The 20,588-nt window shown below is 38.3% G+C and overlaps 1 protein-coding gene across 2 annotated transcripts in view; it reads left to right on the forward strand.

Moving 5' to 3' along the window:
- Positions 1 to 514: 514 nt before the first annotated feature.
- KCTD8 (potassium channel tetramerization domain containing 8) overlaps positions 515 to 20,588 on the forward strand; it is a 253,486-nt gene continuing 233,412 nt past the window's right edge. For both annotated transcript variants that reach the window (XM_002745883.6, XM_054253397.2), the window contains exon 1: positions 515 to 1,929. In XM_002745883.6, coding sequence (XP_002745929.1) covers positions 972 to 1,929 — 958 coding nt within the window. In that variant the 5' untranslated portion in view covers positions 515 to 971. The remainder of the gene's footprint in view (positions 1,930 to 20,588) is intronic.

The raw sequence follows: 20,588 nt of genomic DNA on the forward strand, positions 1-20,588 counted from the left end.
AAATTTGATTGTAAGAGAGGTACAGGCATTTAGCCCTTCACTTAAACTGTATCATAAAGCTACTACAAGAGATTCACCTTCCCATCCTCACGTAATCTTTTTGCAATCACTGCTCGCAGGCCAACATGTGTGATGATTTCAGATTAGGAGCCTGGCATCTTTGCTTTTATCAAAACCTATTCTCCCCTCTCTGCTCCTCCACTCCTTACCTTAATGAGAATGTAAAAAACTAGTTTTACCGGGGAGGGAGGCAAGGAAGGAAGGAAGAGAAGAAGGAAAGGAGGGAGGAAAAGATTGGGCATTGACCCAAAGAGGGAGCGAAATGAACTAAGGAGAGCGCTGTCCTTTTTTCTCGAGCGTGTTTTAGGCGCTCCCTGCCCGCCTCTCCCCGCCCACCGCGGAGCTGCACCTCTAGCTTGCTCGGCCCTCGGCCCCGCCCCCTAGCGTCGGAGCCCGGGAGCCTATCTCTTTAAATGACAGCTGAGGCTCGGGTCCCAGTCCGGGGCTTGACGTCAGTGCCTCCTCCCGGGCTGCCAGGAGTAGTTAGCGCCACCGTCGGCGCTCGGGCCTCGCTCCGCGCTCGCTAGCCGCCGGGGCGGCGAGTTTTCTTGGCTTCGGCCCCTCCTCCCACCCTCCCCGCGGAGAGTCGAGCGGCAGCCCTAGAGCCTCTCGCAAGTCTCTTTCACACTTCCCCGCCCTCTCCCCAAAGGAGCAGCCGCTCTTTCTTGCCTCTCCACTGCCGCCGCCGCACCCGCGGAGCTCCTCTCCCGCGCGTCTCTCCTCCGATGGAGCTCGGGAGCCGCCGACGCCGCCGCTGCCCCGAGCCCTGAGTGGGGCTGCCCCGGCCGGAGGAACAAGCCGCTCCGCCCGAGGGCGCAGAGCTCCAAGGAGCACGCGGAGGGCTTGGGGCACGGGCTCGGAGAACGTGAAAGTGCTGCTCCTAGGGTCACTGAGCCAGCGGCCGGGGGACTATGGCTCTGAAGGACACGGGCAGCGGCGGCAGCACCATCCTGCCCATTAGCGAGATGGTCTCCTCGTCCAGCTCGCCCGGCGCGTCAGCAGCTGCCGCCCCAGGGCCCTGCGCACCCTCGCCCTTCCCAGAAGTAGTGGAGCTGAACGTAGGCGGCCAGGTCTATGTGACCAAGCACTCGACGCTGCTCAGCGTCCCGGACAGCACTTTGGCCAGCATGTTCTCACCCTCTAGTCCCCGGGGCGGCGCCCGGCGCCGGGGCGAGCTGCCCAGGGACAGCCGGGCGCGCTTCTTCATCGACCGGGACGGCTTCCTCTTCAGGTACGTGCTGGATTATCTGCGGGACAAGCAGCTCGCGCTGCCGGAGCACTTCCCCGAGAAGGAGCGGCTCCTGCGCGAGGCCGAGTATTTCCAGCTCACCGACTTGGTCAAGCTGCTGTCGCCCAAGGTCACCAAGCAGAACTCGCTCAACGACGAGGGCTGCCAGAGCGACCTGGAGGACAACGTCTCTCAGGGCAGCAGCGATGCGTTGCTGCTGCGCGGGGCGGCGGCCGCCGTGCCCTCGGGCCCCGGAGCGCACGGTGGTGGCGGCGGCGGCGCGCCGGACAAGCGCTCGGGCTTCCTCACGCTGGGCTACCGGGGCTCCTACACCACCGTGCGCGACAACCAGGCCGACGCCAAGTTCCGGCGCGTGGCGCGCATCATGGTGTGTGGGCGCATCGCGCTGGCCAAGGAGGTCTTCGGGGACACGCTCAACGAGAGCCGCGACCCCGACCGGCAGCCGGAGAAGTACACTTCCCGCTTCTACCTCAAGTTCACCTACTTGGAGCAGGCCTTCGATCGCCTGTCAGAGGCCGGCTTCCACATGGTGGCGTGTAACTCCTCGGGCACCGCCGCCTTCGTCAACCAGTACCGCGACGACAAGATCTGGAGCAGCTACACCGAGTACATTTTCTTCCGTAAGTTCGCAGCCCGGGCGTTTCTCAGCACCCCTCCCCCACCGCCGGTTCCAGGACCGCTGGATCCCCTGAAGGGGTGTCCCGGGCAGGAGCTGGTTAACACCTTAGAGTGAGCGGCTCTCCCAGCACAACTCCCTTAGGCAGTAGACGCGATTTACGTTTCTCTCCTTTGGACATTTCCGTCTCTACTCCCCCTTTCTAGAACTCAGTATCACCCAGCTCCCAGGCGTCTACTTCCTGAACTTTTTTGATTTAGTGTATGACAAGTATCACTCACTTGCCCCAGCCCGCTCCCGGATGCCTGGGGGCCCCTCTGTTGCAGAGGGCAGGGTAGGAGAGACTGGGGCACAGGGCAGGGCACATAGACCCTCCTCCACCCCTTGGCTTTCGCAGGACTCCTGGGGTCATTTCACCTGGGCTTCAGTGGTGTCCCTGCAGAGGGCAGGATGGCATCACAAGGCGTTGCCTCGCACCGCCTGGATCACCTGCTATTGGTGCCGCTGCAGCGCTCCAGTTAGGGTGGTTTTCTAGGCGGTAGGGGAGAAGTGATGAAGGTACCTCCAGAGCCCCTCGAGGGGGCGGGAGATCAGGAAAGCAGCTGTGGGGAAAGGGGACTCCTTGACAGATGGAAACCCAGATTTCCCAGCGTCATTTATCTCCAATGTGATTGTCCAGCGTTTGGGACAGGGAAGGGTGGAAGGAATTAGAAAGTTTGGGTGTCTGAGTGCTGCTCTTAGGGTTGGCGATTAGGACTGGGTGAGTGTGGAGGGAGGAAAGGAGGTGCAGAGGGAGGGGAAGACAGAGAGGGAATGGTCGTGTTTCCTTCTTGAGTGCGAAATCCAGGGCTGAGTCCACTTTCTCAGGGTGAATAAATAGAGTGATTTTCTGAAATGAGAACATGAGGGAACAGATTTGGGAAAGCATCCGGGATGCGTTTTGCAGTGCGCTTCCGGAGCGGGCTGCTTGGAGTTCAAGAACTCTACCAAATACCACTGTCTGAACCTGCACTGGGGATTGGGGGTGAAGTGGGGCTGTGGTGGGCACAATTCTCTGTGACACTTGTAAAGTGAAAAGGCAATGACTAGAGAGCGATTTGGACAAATGAAAAGCCAGCTGGGATGGCAGCAGGAACGCTGTTTGGCAAACGTTTTTCCTTTGGCCAGACACAAGTAAAAAACTTGCTTGTAGCCTTAGGGAGAGTAGCTTTGAAATCCTGTGATGGAAACAGACCAGCTTAAATTCTATTTATTTATTTTGGTAATTCAGTCACTACAGTAATCGGAAACTGAACAATTTTCTGGACTTTATTTTGACTGGAGAAGTGGAAGGGACCTCTCCTTGCACAGGTGCAAGCTTAACTGGAAGGTTGGCTTAGTATTTGTGTATTCTGGTAACTTGGAGGTTGGGTGACAAACCACAGCACACAGATTCTTAGACTGCTTTTTAAAGTAGTGCTGGATACTTGAGAAACCAGTTTCAACAGAGAAGCAAATGAAGTGCCTGTCCAATGAATTGGTAGTTAAAAACCTGTCTTAATTATATCAAAGTATTGCTTGTTACCAGTAAAAAGATTAATGGTCAGAAAAGCCACCCAAGGGAAGATATTTTATTGCTTCTATAAAATTGACACCTCTGTAATATATATCGTGTAATTAAGTATTTTAGCACCATTCTTTACATTTTACTCCTTATCATTGTGACCTTTGTCAACAACTTTTTGATTTTAAACCATTTAATTCATTTCAATGTAGATTTCCAAGCCTGTCAGAAGATGAGGTAAAATGAACTTCTGGCTTTCTTGTAGTGTTTTTTGTTAGAGAAGATAGAAGTATGAATGTTCTGCACAGTTAAGTTTGTGAAATTTTGAAAATCTTTCTTAGTTTTGGTCTTTCTTATTCCTATAGAAAGATGAAGACATGAAAATGATTCTTACTTTGTTTATGAAGAGATAATACAAGTTATCTCTACATTAGAAAAAAATACCCTTAGTGTATTGAAACTGGAAACTTAGCTAATTTAACTTATGAGATAAATTTGAGAGATATTTGAAATTCAGGATCTGTTTCACTTCTAGAGCTAGAGAAGTGTTAAATAAAATATTCATGTTATGAATAACGACTTTCAGAGTACTCACATTATTAATGACCTCTGAAATTCATTCATAAAATTCCCAGAAATCTAAGGAGGCGACCTACTTTGGGAAAGAATATCCAATTCCAGATTAAATATTGTTTTTTGAAGTGGTAGCTGGTCATTGATCAGGCAAATAGAGTTGTCATTTTAAATTTTGGATGTAAAACTTGTCTCGAATATAGAATACATATATTTATTTTTTTGTAGCTTTCATTATATTTTTTACACATTATTTTGAATGGGATTTCTTTTAATATTTGGTGAATGAAAATACACTGTAAAATATTTGTATTTCCATCCTATTCAGTTTAGTTAATGACAATGTATTTATCTTATTTGGCAAGTCTCTATTTAAAAAAGTTATTACTGTTATTTATAGGAGCAAAATTACTGGATGACCATGTTTGTGCACTTATGTTTTAGATGCAGAAAATAACATTAATATCTTTTATTTCCCCTGTTGACACACTTTTGTTCAGCAAATACTTATGTGTTGTATGACATTTATTTAGTGTATGACAGGTTATCAGTCACTTTAACACCTCTTAAAAATCTAGGTTACATGTGAACTTAGTAGTTTGAAACTGTTGTAGTTTACACACCTGAGCATCAATTTTAATTCTTCCCAACCCCCACTGCCCCTGCCACTCCTGAGTTTCTGCATTAGAGGGAAGAAAGTGGCAAACAGGTCAATAATCCCAGACACTGCTATTTTCCAAATGTGTGACCTTGGTTAAATTATGTACTTGATCTCTTAGTTTCCGCATCTATATTACCAAAGTTATCACAGTACCAGTTTTATAGGATTTGAGAATATGCATGTAGTACCTGACTTACAATAAAAGCTTAACAAATGTTAGCTGTTACTAAGTAGCATGTTACTGTCTTTATTGTTATTGTCAACATTAAATTTTAATGTTGTTTTATATTAAGTACAGTTAATTGTAAAGTTAATAGGAAATCACTTTGCAATTAAATGATAGCATACTATACTTTCAGAATTATGAAATAACCAATAAAATAATGGATTTCTTTCCTTGAATATTGAACTTGAATTTTTCAGGCCAAGTCACTGAAGGTTGCTATTCATACTCCAATTGGTTTTTCTGGATTGACTTCAACAGAACCCATTTCCTATTCAGGGCCAAGAAGTGTTTTAGCACTAGGACTTGAAACTTTGGCAATATATTTTGATAAATACTGAGCTAGATTCATATCTCCTTAAGTGCTTTTATCCAAGTCATTGGGTTCTTATGCTCAAGGTTATATACAGGCTATTAAACTTTAATATCAGCTTCATTTGGCTACATGAACACTTATATCTGTTCTCAGTCTTAACTCATTATTTGTCATGTTTTTAGTACACTGCAACATATACTGGTCCTATTAAATTCTATATTATTCTTCTAATATTGAAGATGGATTATCCTTTCTTGGGGGAAAAACAGTGATTTATTGTGCTTTCTGTATTTGGGGGATGTCTAGTAAGTGTCGTTGTGGCTACCTTCAGCAGTATCTGGGAGACAAAAGACATTTTATGTTGGCAGTGTATTATATAGAAAGTAGATAATGTGCTTGGAATGTGACAGGTAGATTATCCTTAGATAAAAACTAGCCTTATATGTTTCCTTTGTTTCTCATAATCAGTGAGTTTGCAGAAAAAGTAGTACTGATTTATTGCTCTTCTCTTCTAATAGTGCTTCAAGTTTTAAACTCCGTATTTTGGTTGAGCAATGTATGTGTGAAAGTACACCCTTCTTTAGGTTGTACTTGATATTATTTGTTTGGTGTATCTTTTTTATTGTTGTTGTTTGATGTATGAGAATGCCAGATCTAGGAATTAATGCTGTTACTGTACTGGGCTGTGAAACATAATTTGTCTTAATGGATTTTTATATCCATTCTTTCAAATTCATTATGATTTATTTCACTGTGTTAGGTTGAAGAAAGCTAGTTGAGTTGAAAATATTCAAACAGCTATTCAATACTGTGTTACTATCCTTGCTGAATTAAGAGCTTTCTAAGAAACATCTTTAAAAATCGTTTTATTTAGGCGCATACCATTAAATGCATCTTTTATGAGTCTAAAATACTTCTTTGATTACCAGACATCATTTTATGGAAGTTAATTTTATTAACCACAATTTTAAAAGTTGATTTTTTTTTTCTCCCAAGTTACTACTTATTTTTACAACTACAATGTGAAAATTTTCTCTGCAGCCACATGGCTGAATGACTTTTGAATTAGTGGGGAATAAGCAAAAGGAGAAGATAACTTTTTAAAACATCAGGTTTATGATTTAATGCATCTAGTTCCAGTAATAAAGCAGACAAAATGACACAAATCTTGGAGAGCAGAAAGTTTAGAGGCTGTGCTATGGCACTGTGTGTTTAATGGCATTTTATATCTGGCATAGTACTGTCTTTGAACTTACTGAGATTTATATGGCTATGGCTTTGGCTTTTCTTGACACCCTTTTACAGCTTTGTGTGGGTCAATTTTTACGCAGATAATGAGGCTGAGAAACTGAGTGGCTACAAGCTTTATTTGGTAAGGTTCTTTTTCTTGTAGCTTAGGATGCTAGTTCTTACAATTTATGTGCATGTGTGTATGAGTGTGTGAGTATACTTAGTTAAGAAGAAAAAAATCTCTTTGGAAAAAACAGAAATATGTATAAAGCCAGTATTTAATTATTGTCTATTCTACTGTCATAAATTATCAGCTGGAATCTGTTTAAAAATGTGAAAATGATTACTTGTCATTTAAGTCACTTTTTATAGTTAATATTTTACATATAGTTAATGATACTCTACATTTTTTAAGTTGCTAAGAGAGTACATTTCAAATGTCCTCATTGTAAAAAATAAGATTAAGTAACTTTAAAATTATAAAAGTAGTACATGTAGGTTTAGAGACATTTGTTAAAAAAAGTACAGTTTTAATCAGCACCACTAGTAGCTGTTAATAAAATCTTGATTCATTTCCTTCCAGTCTTTTTTCTATGTATATGTAGATAAAAAGGCATATTTTAAAACAGTCATGGTCATAGTACATAGATGGTTTATATGCTGCCTTTTTTTGGTTTATTTAGTTTTATACATTTAATAAATTAACGCATTTAATGAAATTTCCCATATGACATTAAAATTTATATTGTCATCATAAATGACGAAAGTACAGTACATATACATTGCCACAGTTTTATAAATATTGGTATTGAATATTTTGTCCGTAAGCTTAGATAAAAATTTGATTATTTGAAGATACAGAATCTGTGCTAAAAAAAGATTTACTGTCATATTTATTATCACCTAATTTTGTGATAAGTGTTTTTCATTCATTACTTTGTTTGCTTCTCAAACATTTCCTAGAGCTTGATATTAGTTCCCTAATACTTCGATTAGAAAACCATATTTAGGACATTAAGTAACATCCCTGGTTCATAGAGCTTGGATATGACTGAGCTGGGATTTGACTAGTTCTGTCTTATTTCGAAGTCTTTACTGTTAAATCATTGAAAATAATGCCTGTTTCACAGAGTCAATTTGAAAAATATATTTCAGTATCTATTGAGTACTTGGAACTTCTGTCTATAGTTAAAAAAGTGTGGTGTGAAATGTATATGAGTGAATCCAAAATTTAAAAATTTATGTTAAATATCCATAGAAATATAGTAAATACATATTTTGTGTCTTTACATGCTGGAAGGGTTATTTTTATAGATTAATGCTACCATATACATGAATATTTTTATAATCGAAGAAAATAAAAATTTGACTCAATTTAACCCTTTTTTGGGTGGTAACCAAGTTATAGTTTTGATAAACCAGTAACACCTTTAGGCTTGATAAACTGATTTAAATTTAAAGTGCATTTTTTTCTTTAATAATATGAGGCTATAGCATCAGAGGTTTTGCAAGGACTTATCTAAAGATCAGAATAATTTTATTTACAAGATTTCAAAGTCATTCCAACAAGTACATTAACTACTTTATAATATTTAAGTATAATGGGAACTATTGGTGTCATCTTTCTATTCCATATAAGTCTCATTACTAGTTTCTATTAATGATACAAGTTTCTGATTAGTGTATGATTGTCTTACAAATGTAGTTGTATTTTGCATTTTTTAAACAATGCAAATATATGAAGTATTCTGTGCTGAGTGTGTATCATTTATGTTTATTCCCTGACCCATTGGTTTTTCAGTGTACCCCTTGGTATCATAGCCATGTAATGTTAAGTGAATTCCTGCTTTGGAATCCTTCACACTTTTCTGTCTTTTCCAGGTGCCTTAGGATAGGTCCTTCATTGTGTTTTCTACAATGTGTAATGATCTTTTTGCATATTGATCTTCTGCAGTAGCTTTCTCTCTCTGTTCCTGAGAGTAGTATTCTCAGCTCTTCAGGGCAGAGGCTAAGGCCACATTAAGAACTTAAAAAATGGACATTGGAATAGGCAAGGGCTTCATGACTAAAACACTGAAAGCATTGGCAACAGAAGCCAAATTAGACAAATGGGATCTAATTAAACTCCAGAGCTTCTGTACAGCAAAAGAAACAATCATTAGAGTGAACCAGCATCCAACAGAATGGGAAAAAATTTTTGCAATCTACCCGTCTGACAAAGGGCTAATATCCAGAATCTACAAAGAACTAAAGCAGACTTACAAGAGAAAAACAAATTCATTCAAAAGTCGGTGAAGGGTATGAACAGACACTTTTCAAAAGAAGACATTTATGAAGCCAACAAACAAAATGCTCATCATCACTGGTTATTAGAGAGATGCAAATCAAAACCACATTAAGATACCATCTCACTCCAGTTAGAATGGTGATCATTAAAAAATCTGGGAACAACAGATGCTGGAGAGGATGTGGAGAAATAGAAACACTTTAACACTGTTGGTGAGACTGTAAATTAGTTCAACCATTATGGAAGACAGTGTAACAATTCCTCAAGGATCTAGAAATAGAAATTCCATTTGACCCAGCAATCCCATTACTGTGTATATACCCAAAGGATTATAAATCGTTCTATTATAGAGACACATGCACACAAATGTTCATTGCAGCATTGTTTACAATAGCAAAGATCTGGAACCAACCCAAATGCCGATCAATGATAGACTGGACAAGTAAAATGTGGTACATATACACCATGGAATATTATTCAGCCATAAAAAATGAGTTCATGTCCTTTGTAGGGACATGGATGAATCTGGAAACCATCATTCTCAGCAAACTGACACAAGAACAGAAAATCAAACGCCACATGTTTTCACTCATCAGCAGGTATTGAACAATGAGAACACATGGACACAGGGACAGGAGCATTACACACTGGAGTCTGTTGAGGTGGGGTAGGGGAGGAACAGCAGTGAGTGGGAAGGTTGGGGAGAGATAATGTGGGGAGAAATGCCAGATATAGGTGACAGGGGGATGGAGGCAGCAAACTACCTGCCATGTATGTACCTATGAAACAATCCTGCATGGTCTGCACATATACCCCAGAACCTAAAGTACAATAGAAATAAAAGTATTTGTTTTCTGAATGAAAGTGCGAATTAAGGAAAGAACTAGAGATGTTGGAGTTTTCATTAGGTTGTTACTGAATCTGAGATTTAGCCTGTCTTCAACTTGAAGTGCATTTAATGAACAACTACCAGGCTAAAACATGGGCAAGACATACAAATATGAATAAGACAGAGACCTTGTGTTTAAGGTTATTGCAATAAACTTTATGTAAAGGTGAATTATTTTATAGAGAGATTATTTAGTATGTTAGTAAGAGGGAAAAAAGCAGGAGTATTGACATAAGTTGTTACATAAGCACCTATATGGAATGAAAATAAGTAAAATATTAACTAAATATGGGACAGATTAAAATAATGTTATAAATGAAGTTGTTAGATTTGTAAACACACACATGCACACACACTTCTTTATATTTAAATTACTGGTGGAGGCTGGGCACTGTGGCTCACGCCTATAATCCCAGCACTTTGGGAGTCCAAAGCGGGCAGATCACCTGAGGCTAGGACTTTGAGACCGGCCTGGCCAACATGGTGAAACGCCATCTCTACTAAAAATACAAAAATTAGCTGGGCATGGTGGTGGGCGCCTATAATTACAGCTATGTGGGAGGCTGAGGCACAAGAATCCCTTGAACTCAGGAGGCAGAAGTTGTAGTGAGCCAAGATCATGCCACTGCACTCCAGCTTGGGCAAAAGAGCAAGACCCTATCTTTAAAAATAAACAAATAAATTAATTAAAAATAAAATTATTGGTGGAATACAAGTTGTAAGGGAAAATTAAATGAGTTCATTAGTTTAGAGTGTTGGGCAAATGTTCTATACCCCTGCAACTACAGATAGTATTGAGTACTTGCTTAAAAAAAATCTTAGAGGCCAAGTTACTGTACCTCTTGACATTGCCAGGCCTTATTATAAAAATTAAATATAGGAAGTATCTGATAATGCAGCTATGGTATCTGTAGAAGTGAGGATCCAGTTAATTCTATCTTGTAATCTTGATTCATTTTTAAAAAGGCATCTTAAAATGTACTTCACAAGTATTACTATTTAATAATCAATATTACAGTATTCATTTTACTTATGTTTATTAACTTTTTGTCAAAGTAGTTAATACAAATAAACCAACTTTGCTGGTAATAACAACAGACAGCTTCATGATTCCTATTCGTTATTCAACATTAAACTTAGTTAAATAAACATTATCCTATTCCTTATTCAACATTAAACTTAGTTAAATGTACATGCAATAGTTAACTTAGAGTATTATTTCTACCATATTGCAACCAGTTTCCCATTAAACACTACTTTTATGGGGAAAAAGAAAATAAAATGGAAGAAACCAATATAATAAAAAATATGTTGTATTGACAATATCACCAGAATAGTGAGTGATTTAAATTTAAACACTCAGATTTGTTATTTTGGTTTATTTCACCAGTTACAATATCAAAAACCTTGAGAATAAGATTTATATTATATTGCTCTTTCTCATCATTTGGCATAATTAGGTATGCTTTATAAACATTTGGTGTATGTAAAATAGGGAAAATGTTACAGTGTTTCTGGAGTGACAATGCCAGAATCTGTTGGCCTCTACTTCTTCTTCCTCTTTTTTTTTTTTTTTTTTTTTGAGACGGAGTTTGGCTGCTGTTACCCGGGCTGGAGTGCAATGGCGTGATCTCGGCTCACCGCAACCTCTACCTCCTGGGTTCAGGCAATTCTTCTGCCTCAGCCTCCCGAGTAGCTGGGATTACAGGCGTGCGCCACCATGCCCAGCTAATTTTTTTGTATTTTTAGTAGAGACGGGGTTTCACCATGTTGACCAGGATGGTCTCGATTTCTTGACCTCGTGATGGCCTCTACTTCTAAGAGGGGAATACTTGAACACTATGAATGGCTTAATATTTCTAAATAAGATCCCTTGAAAAATTCTGGCTCCAGTTTTGAGATCGGGAAAATAATTTCATGCTCCCTCCTGAAGGGAAAGTGAGAGAAACAATCGTATTCACTTTACAGCTTTGTTATGAGGATCAAGTAAAGCAATCCATATAAAATACTTAGAATGGTATCAGACACAAATGAAAAGCTTGTTAGCTTTTGCTATTTATTAATTTAAGGGCCTCAGAATAATACATAGGCAATCCCATTTATTTATAATAAATCTCAGTACCAGATTACTTTTTCTTTTTAAGGGAGATGAAAGCAACACCTATCTAAAAACTGCCCTGAAATGGTCATGTTATCATTAATGAGTTCTTACTTTTTAAAATTATTGACCTCCTAAGTATAAAATAAATTTTAACATATTATTAAAATAAGTCCATTCTCATTGGCTTTTCACTGATTAGGTGGAAAAATGGACTCTTCCAAGTCTCATAGTGGTCACTGGTTAATTATGACACAATTAAAAATAATACTTGTAGTCAATGGAAATTGTCTCAAACTACCGGGCAAAGCACTTCTTAATCATAATCTTTATTTATATTTCTGATGAGGGCTTTTAGTTTGCATTTCAACAGTTTTACGCAAAATAACTAATTGTCACCGAGCCAGGTGGGCTCAAACACTGCCCAGAGTCTGGGCATTTGGCCAAATTTTCAGGCTAGATTTTTGGATTTAAATACATATCTTCACAAATTTAGGAAAACTATGTTAGCTGTCAACTCAGTCAGCTCCTATCGAAATTCACACTCTGACAAATTTTCAATAATTTATGTTGAAAACTTATTTGTAGTTGCTAAAAGTCCAGGTATTTGAAGAAAGCAGAGAGATCTGAGGCAGATGCTGGCAGACATTCAAAATAATTCTCTAATATTCTGATCTCTTTTTTTCTGGTTGGTGAGTCTGCACCTAGCATGTCTTCTTGCAGGTGGATGATAAGGATTCATGGATATGATTCTAAAGTGACTTTGGTTTTGATAAGAACAGTTGCTACAGTGGCAGCCTTATAGTGAGTGGTGGGAAGAAGCAGGCATAGTGGTTGCAAATTATTGGTATCATTTATATGGTGGTTTTAGGGAAGAATACTTCTAATGGTGATTCTAATTTGAGTAAAAAAGAAAGAGATATAGCGCTCGAAGTCATTGGGCTATATCCTTAACCTTCATCAGTATGTAGATTTGTTTAATTTTGTGCTGCTTTACTTTTCTATACTTCAGTTCTTCAGGAAGAAAATGGTAGAAATTGATCATCCTTTTCACCTTACCTCCACATAATGCCATATGTATTTTGTGTCAAGTAATCTGTGCTAAATAAAAATAGAGTATTTGTACTCATTTTAGTGTGTCAGACTGTCATTTCTTTTCTTTTCTTTTTTTTTTTTTTTTTTTTTGAGATGGAGTCTTGCTCTGTCGCCCAGGCTGGAGTGCAGTGGCACGATCTCAGCTCACTGCAACCACTGCCTCCTGGGTTAAAGCAATTCTTCTGCCTCAGCCTCCTGAGTGGCTGGGCCTACAGGCGAGCACCACCACACTTGGCTAATTTTTGTGTTTTTAGTAGAGATGGGATTTCACCATCTTGGCAAGGCTGGTCATGAACTCCTGACCTCGTGATCTGCCCTCCTCGACCTTCCAGAGTGCTGGGATTACAGGTGTGAGCCACTACGCCTGGCCCTGTCATTTCTCTTAAAAACGTGTTGCATGTATTGCTATTAATAAAACATTGACTGAGGTGAAACACCTTTTTGAAATGCTCTTACTTCATTTAACAATTTTCAAAAAAATTTCAGAAACATAAAAACTATCAAACTGAGGGAAATCCAGATTAGACTAATTTTAAGCTACTGAATCATATCTCTTCTTTAGTTCATTTATATTTATTCATGCATTCATTATCCAATATTATAAACTAAGCAGCCTCTTAGATATTGAAGATGTGGTAGTAAATAGTAGTGAACATATATCCTATCTTTCATGACTGGGACCATGACTTGTAGATTTGTAGGATACGCCCACTACTTGATTTTCGATTGCACATGGTAGGTGAATGCTGCACTGCGTAGATACATAAGATACAAATTGTGAAGCTCTGTGTGATGCCCAAGCTCATGACTGAAGACTGACTGTATCTCCTACTAACTTCTGACAAGAGTCTAGGCATGATGTTGTGTGTGTCTGCAGACAGACACACAAGCATGTTTCAGGAGAGCATCAATATGACTCTAGCTACTACTGGCCATTAAAAATATTTGTCCTCTGAACTGTGGTTGAACAGTGACCAATTTATATTAAAATGAGATACAGGTGACATTGATCCTTTCCTAAAAAATGACCTGTTTAGAGAAAAATACAGTCTTTTGAAAGTGACCATCTTTCTGGTCTCTATTATATCTGACTCCTTTTCTGAGAAATTTTACCATATGTGGGAATACAAAATCTATTTAAAAGTCCAAATGTTTTGCTGTATTTCTTTTAAACATTGCCTATTTCCTGTGAAGAAATCCTGAAGTCAAATGGAAATGAAGACTTCTGGATACTTTTGATAACTCTTCTATATTTGTGATTAAATTAGAATTAGAAATAGTTTTGATGTATTTCTTTTTATTTCAGTCAAGTAGACATGTGATGGGTTGATTTAGCATGCTTCATAGTGGGAAAAAGATAATTGCTGTGTAACAGAAGATATAGACTTTGGTAACAATGGTTAATACTGCTAGCAAATGGCACCAAGAATAAACATTCTAGGAATCTCAGCATAAAAGTTGTTATAGTTTAGTGTAATCGTTTACTTTTCTTCTACTGGACTGATGTGTTTCTAAAGCATGAAAGAACCATTATGATACTTCAGTATTTACTTTCTGTATTAGGATGTTTAGATTGTGAAATAAACTTTTAAGATGTCTGTTGTAGAGCTGCCACTATCAAGCCAATTTATCATAATTATGATTTGTTATTTAACATTCATACCATAAAACTCAGTAATATCCAGTATTTGGCTAACCAAAAAAAAAAAAAAAAAAAGAAAAGGATAAAAAGGATTTTCTCTATAGTTTTAGTATAATTACTGGAGTCTAAGGACTAATGGTTATATTTTTTGTTAAATTACATGCAATATTCTGTGCATTGAATTATGTTCTCACCCCAGAAATATTTTGAAATTCTACACCTGCCTCCCTACCACCTGACCTTTTCTGGAAACAGTGCTTACAGAGGTAATCAAGTTAAAATGCAGTCATTAGGGTATGCCCTAATTTAATATGATTAGTATCCTTATCAAAAGGAGAAATTTGTACTCAGGGTAGAAATAAGACATGCACACACACAGGGAGAACACCATGTGAACTTGAGGGCAGAGACAGAAATGATATTTCTACAGGAATGATATTTTCTACATAGGTGGTATTTCAGGAATGCTAAAAATTGCTAGCAATCCACCAGAATCTAGGAGAGAAGCATGGAACAGATTGCCCCTCATGGCTCTCAGGAGGAACCAACCTTGCTGACACCTTGATCTCAGACTCTCAGCCTTCAGAACTTTGAGATAATACATTTCTGTTGTTGCAACCACCCAGTTTGTGGTACTTAGTTATAACAGCCCTAGAAAACTACTGTGGGAGTTCTCAAAGTCTTTATCTTGTAAAAAATATGGGAAAAGCTTGAGCAGGCAGTGTTTTTCAAACTCCCTCTATTTTTCAGAGGTCTTAAGTTACAGATGACAAACTTCACTCTCGCTAGTTGAAGCTGATAAGGATTTGTTAAGTATAGTGTATCGCTTTAAGCTGAGAAGGATTTGTTAAGTATAGTGTATCGCTCATAGATTGGGAGGGCTGAGCTTCCAGGAATGATTCACAACCGCATCCTAGAATAGGGCTACTGAGGGACTTGCTGTCTTACAAGGACTTGGGAGCTCAGAATCAGGAAGCCAGGTGCAGCTGCAGGATCTAGCTCCACGATCTGTGCCATCATCCATGCCAGTCATAGTAAGATCATCAGCTCACTTCTGGTTTCCCCTTATGCCTCAGTTCACTGGAGTGTTTTGTGGTGAAACTTGAATTGCTTATGTAACCCAGGTTATAAGAGGGTGTAAAAAATATAGCTTTAAAAACAAAACAATAGCAACAAATTTTCATAGCACACTATCATCATTGGTCTGTGAAAAGACATTATTATTAATTATTTTTGACATTTAAACCGCTTAATCTCTACAACTTTATCTCCCATAGGTAACCAGTCTAATATATTGAATGCAAATCCTTATGTTTATATGTGTCCTTGGACAATGAGTATTCTGTTTTGTCTTGCTTATGTTTTTAATTTATATATATGATATCTGTCTCATTAGTGCTTTCCTTTTAAGAGAACTTCATTTTCATGTGTCTATTTAAGCTAATTGGTTTGTTCTGAGGGTGGAATGTTACTTCTTAGCATGTATTTTACCTAATAATCTCTTCCCCGCTGATCTGTATTCAGGTTGCCTTCAGTCTGATCATGGCCACATCCAGTGTGGACCTGTGTGAATATTCTCCAGGAGGGAAATTGCTGGGACACTGGATATGCTTATATGTCATTTGACTAAGTATTGTCAATTTGCTGTACAAATGAGAGCAACAGTTTACATTCCTAGCAGCAGTACATGAGGATTCTGTCATTTCCACTTCCCTGCTAACACTTTGCAAAATTCAGTTTTTATTGTTGCAAGAGTAAAGTGAAATGTGATATTTTATTGTTCTAATTACTAATGATTGGATTTTAGTTTTTAAAAACTCTCCTTTTTTTTTAATTATAAAGGTAGAAAAATTTTGAGTGAGCTGGTCAAGAGGATCCACTATGCTCTATCACTTTGGATGCTGATATGGTTTGGCTATATCCCCACCCAAATCTCATCTTGAATTGTAGCTCACATAATTCCCACATGTTGTAGGAGGCACCCTGTGGGAGGTAATTGAACCATAGGGGCAGGTCTTTTCCATGGCATTCTCATGATAGTGAATAAATCTCATGAGATCTGATGGTTTTATAAAGAAGAGTTCCCTTGCACACACTCTTTTGGTTGCCACCATGTAAGATGTGACTTTACCCCTCATTTGCCTTCTGCCAAGATTGTGAGGTTTCCACAGCCACGTGGAACTGTGAATTCATTAAACTTCTATCTATTAATTACCCAGTCTTGGGTATGTCTTTATTACCAGTGTGAAAACAGACATATACAGCTCCTTTCTTTCCCTGTTAAAATCCAAACCACAGCAATAGTATCATCAGCACATGCTCCTGCTTAATATGATGAAATTGCCTTTCATGCAAAGGAATATTTACTAAACCTCTCCTAAAAGGGAGACCCCTAAACCTCATCAGCCTGCCTTCCTCATGCCTCATCAGCTAGCCTGCCATCTTTGGGCCTTGTATAGGATGTACATTGTATGAGGTCTGAATGTGATTCCTTGTGAAATGGCCAGCTGTGGCTAATATGTTAATATATGTTACTTGCCACCAATACATTCAGTAAATAATATTGAATAGGACCAAGATAGCTTTATTGAAAGCTTTTGTTCCTAGAATGAAAAAATGGGAAACTCACAGCAGCCACAGGTCAATAGCAAATTCTGCTGTGCAGACATAACAGACTCCTTTTTCTTGCAATAGAATACATTTTTTGTTAAATCTATCACTTAGTTCTGCCATTGAGTAAAACTTCCTTGCTTATTATTTGTCCTTCCTTGTTCCTTTCTTTGCCTTCTGGCAGATTCTTTCCTGTAAATTGTTCTCCTTGGCCACCTCTGGAGGCACATTGGGCAGTATTTACTCTCCTTGCTTCTGCACAAATACCCAGCTCATTTTCCAACTTGCAGGTGTGGGACTTGTGAGTTGTTTTAAGGGTTAAATAACTTAAGCTATTTATACCCAATCTTGAAGTTTCTTTGGGAAAAAAAATTCTTCAAAATTATTGTGCACCTTTGGACAGTTTCGTGAGTGAATTAAGGGAAACCAAAATATTGAGTAATGTAATATTTAGGGTTGCAGGCTCTTTATTTTATGACCTCTGTGAATCATTCATTTTCTCCTCTTAAATTAATGGTTTTGGAGGAAGATGCCAGCTTTGTCAGCAGAGTAGTGGCCTCTGTGTGAAAGAGCACCAGGTGTACCTTTTGCTAAGGCTGCAGTTTTGTAGTCCCTGCTTAGATGTTATTCTCATTTTTTGGAAGTTTACATTATGCAAATTAAACATCATGAAGCATCATGGAAAAAGAATTGTTTATAAAGACTCCCACATATATACCTCCTAGGTTAAACAATAACCAAAATATCACTTCATGTCTGTTTTTTTTTCTGAAAAGCTTTAAAGCAAACCCTAAATATTGTGTTATGTCACCCCATATACTTTAGTATCTGAAAAAATGCATATTTAAAAACATATAGCCACTCTTCCTTTATCAACCCTGTCAAGAGAAATAATATTTCTTGGCAATATCTGACACATAATTCATAATCATATTTCTAAGATTGTCTCAAAATATTTTATAGCCTTTAAAAAATAAAGCTCAGGACTATAGATCTTATTTTTATGTCTTTTTTTCCTGTTAATATAGCCTAGTCTCTCCTCTTTGTCTCTTACTCTGTCCATCTCTCTCTGTTTCTCTTTACATGTAATGCCCTCAATTTGTTTACAGAAGGAGATCTTGGTGATCCGATTAATGTACCCTGTTTTGAATATATGGTTGCTTGCTTTCTTGTGGTATTATTTAAATTATTCTTCTGTACCTATATTTTCTGTAAGTGGTCATTAACTCAACCTTCACTACATTCAACTTCTTTTGTGTTTTGGCAAGTCTATTTATAGGTGATTCTGTGCTAGGCTGCCCCGCTAGTGGTGTCAGTTAAATCCCTTCCTTGTAACTTCTCATCAAACATTTATTTGATAGTTGTACGATTGAATGCAATTGCCTGATTCAGGTATTACCTTAAGGGATACAAAATTGTGGTCTTCTAATTTGTGTTTTCCATATTACTAACTGGACTATTATAATGAAAAACTTTCTCTGAAGAACTGCTTAAAATACTGTTCACAGAAGAAGGGCAGGGCAAATGCCTAAGTATTTCTTATTCATAGCCTGTTTTCACAATGAGAGGACAACTGATTACCTATAGAAGCCAATATCAATGGGATCAGGAAATTTGATTTGTAGCCACCTAGCCTCTTCATGCTAGTATAAAGCAAGCCCATCCGCCACATACTTCACACCCATTGCTTCATTTGAATTTGGAAAGAATGTCTGAAAGACTTGTGATTTTTATTGAGATACCTACAGCAGTATTCATATTCCTACACATTTCGTTTCTGCAAAGACATAACTGCACAATTCCCCTTATGGCATTTCTTTACATGCTAATGTGTATGTCATAGAAATGAGACTGGTAATTTCAATTTCATCATTTTCAGTGCATCTTATTTGCAAGTTATCAATTAGGAAAAGTATAGGAAGTAGCATTTCAGTTTGAATAATAAAAATATCTGGAGAATATATTGTGGAAATATATAATTTTAAAAGTCATATTAAAAGTCTAGAATAAATAAATATCTGTTAAATTGTTACACCACTGTAGTTATAGGTGTGATAAAGAGCATAAGGATTCTGGCAAGGATTAGAGAAAATCAGAGATCTTGGCTTACCCTTTGTTTTTTCAGCTTTATAGTTATTAATTTCATGAAAATCACTTAAATACTTTGAGATTATTTCCCCATCTCCCACTTGAAGAATGATGTGAGCATAAAAGAGAAGACACTTGCTAGGTGATTTTAGCATCTCAGTTGAATTGTACTATATAAATTGAGTCAGTAGTGAAAAAAAAAAACATAAATTGCTTTAAAGTAAAATACAAGGAAGAAATTAGATTAGCAGCGATTCTATTCTCCACAATTTAGGTAAGATGCAAGTTGAAGGTTCTATGCCAGTTACTTGCCAGGTGAATAACTTTTGCTTGTCATCAGATTGTGAACTGAAATCAGTGAAGTGCAAGATGTAGGACAGATAGATGACAATTACAGACAGTGATAATACCTGTAAATTATAATAAATAATCCCACAAAATTCCATGAATGACAGCAATTACTAGGTGATTGTAAGTTCCCCAGAGAAATTCCTTGTGAATCCTGAAGTGGGTGATTTGGCCAGTCAAGGTAAGGGAGATAATTTCACATTAGATCTGGTCTGTCTTCCCTGTGGAGTAAAGTCTTGCAGTGTGTCTGACGGTACTATTTCTGGCGTGAAGTCGTGAAAGATGGTATGTTAGGTAGGCTTTTAAAACTGATGATTTCTTCAGTTAGAGACAGTGTTTCCTTTTTTTAATCAACTTACTCTCCATGCTTATTAAATCCTCACACTGTGCCTGGCAGCAAGTTGTCACTTAGCAAATGTTTATTGATTTAAGTAGGGAAGCTGTGTGATGGGTGAGTAGAGACATCTTATGACTGGGTTTAAGTAGGAGTATTGTCGAGTAAACCAGGGCTGCATTTATACACTAATTCTGTTAGTTAATAAGTGTGTAACTTTGGTGAAATCATTTATTCACTCTGTACTTTCATTTCCCTTTTGTAAAATTATCAGAATAATAATACATTTTCAGAGAGTTGCTCTGAAGATAAAACAATGTGATGCATAGAAAGCACTTGGCATGGTACCTTTTTCAAAGTCAAGGCTCACTGAAGTTAACTATTTTACTTATTATTTATAGACAGTTATGGTGAAACAGAGAAGGAGGTAATTGCCTTGAACTGAATGGAGAGTTCAGGGAGGGCATTAGAGAAAAGGTGACATTGCAAATTATTGACAGAAATGTGGGGATTCATGTGACAGAGCTTGGGAGCTTTGCTAGTTCATGCAAAAATGGCATGTCCAGGATATAGTTTGATTTGGCTGGGTATCAGGGGATGTGTTGGAAGGAAAAATCTGAAAATGCAGGCAAAGGAAATATGATGTAACACATTAGATATCAGGCAAAGGATTTTATACCAGAATGTACATTTTCAACAAGCAACTATGGCAGCAGACTGCATATA

This window comes from Callithrix jacchus, chromosome 3 (genome assembly GCF_049354715.1).
Source record: "Callithrix jacchus isolate 240 chromosome 3, calJac240_pri, whole genome shotgun sequence".
NCBI classification, from domain to species: domain Eukaryota; kingdom Metazoa; phylum Chordata; class Mammalia; order Primates; family Cebidae; genus Callithrix; species Callithrix jacchus.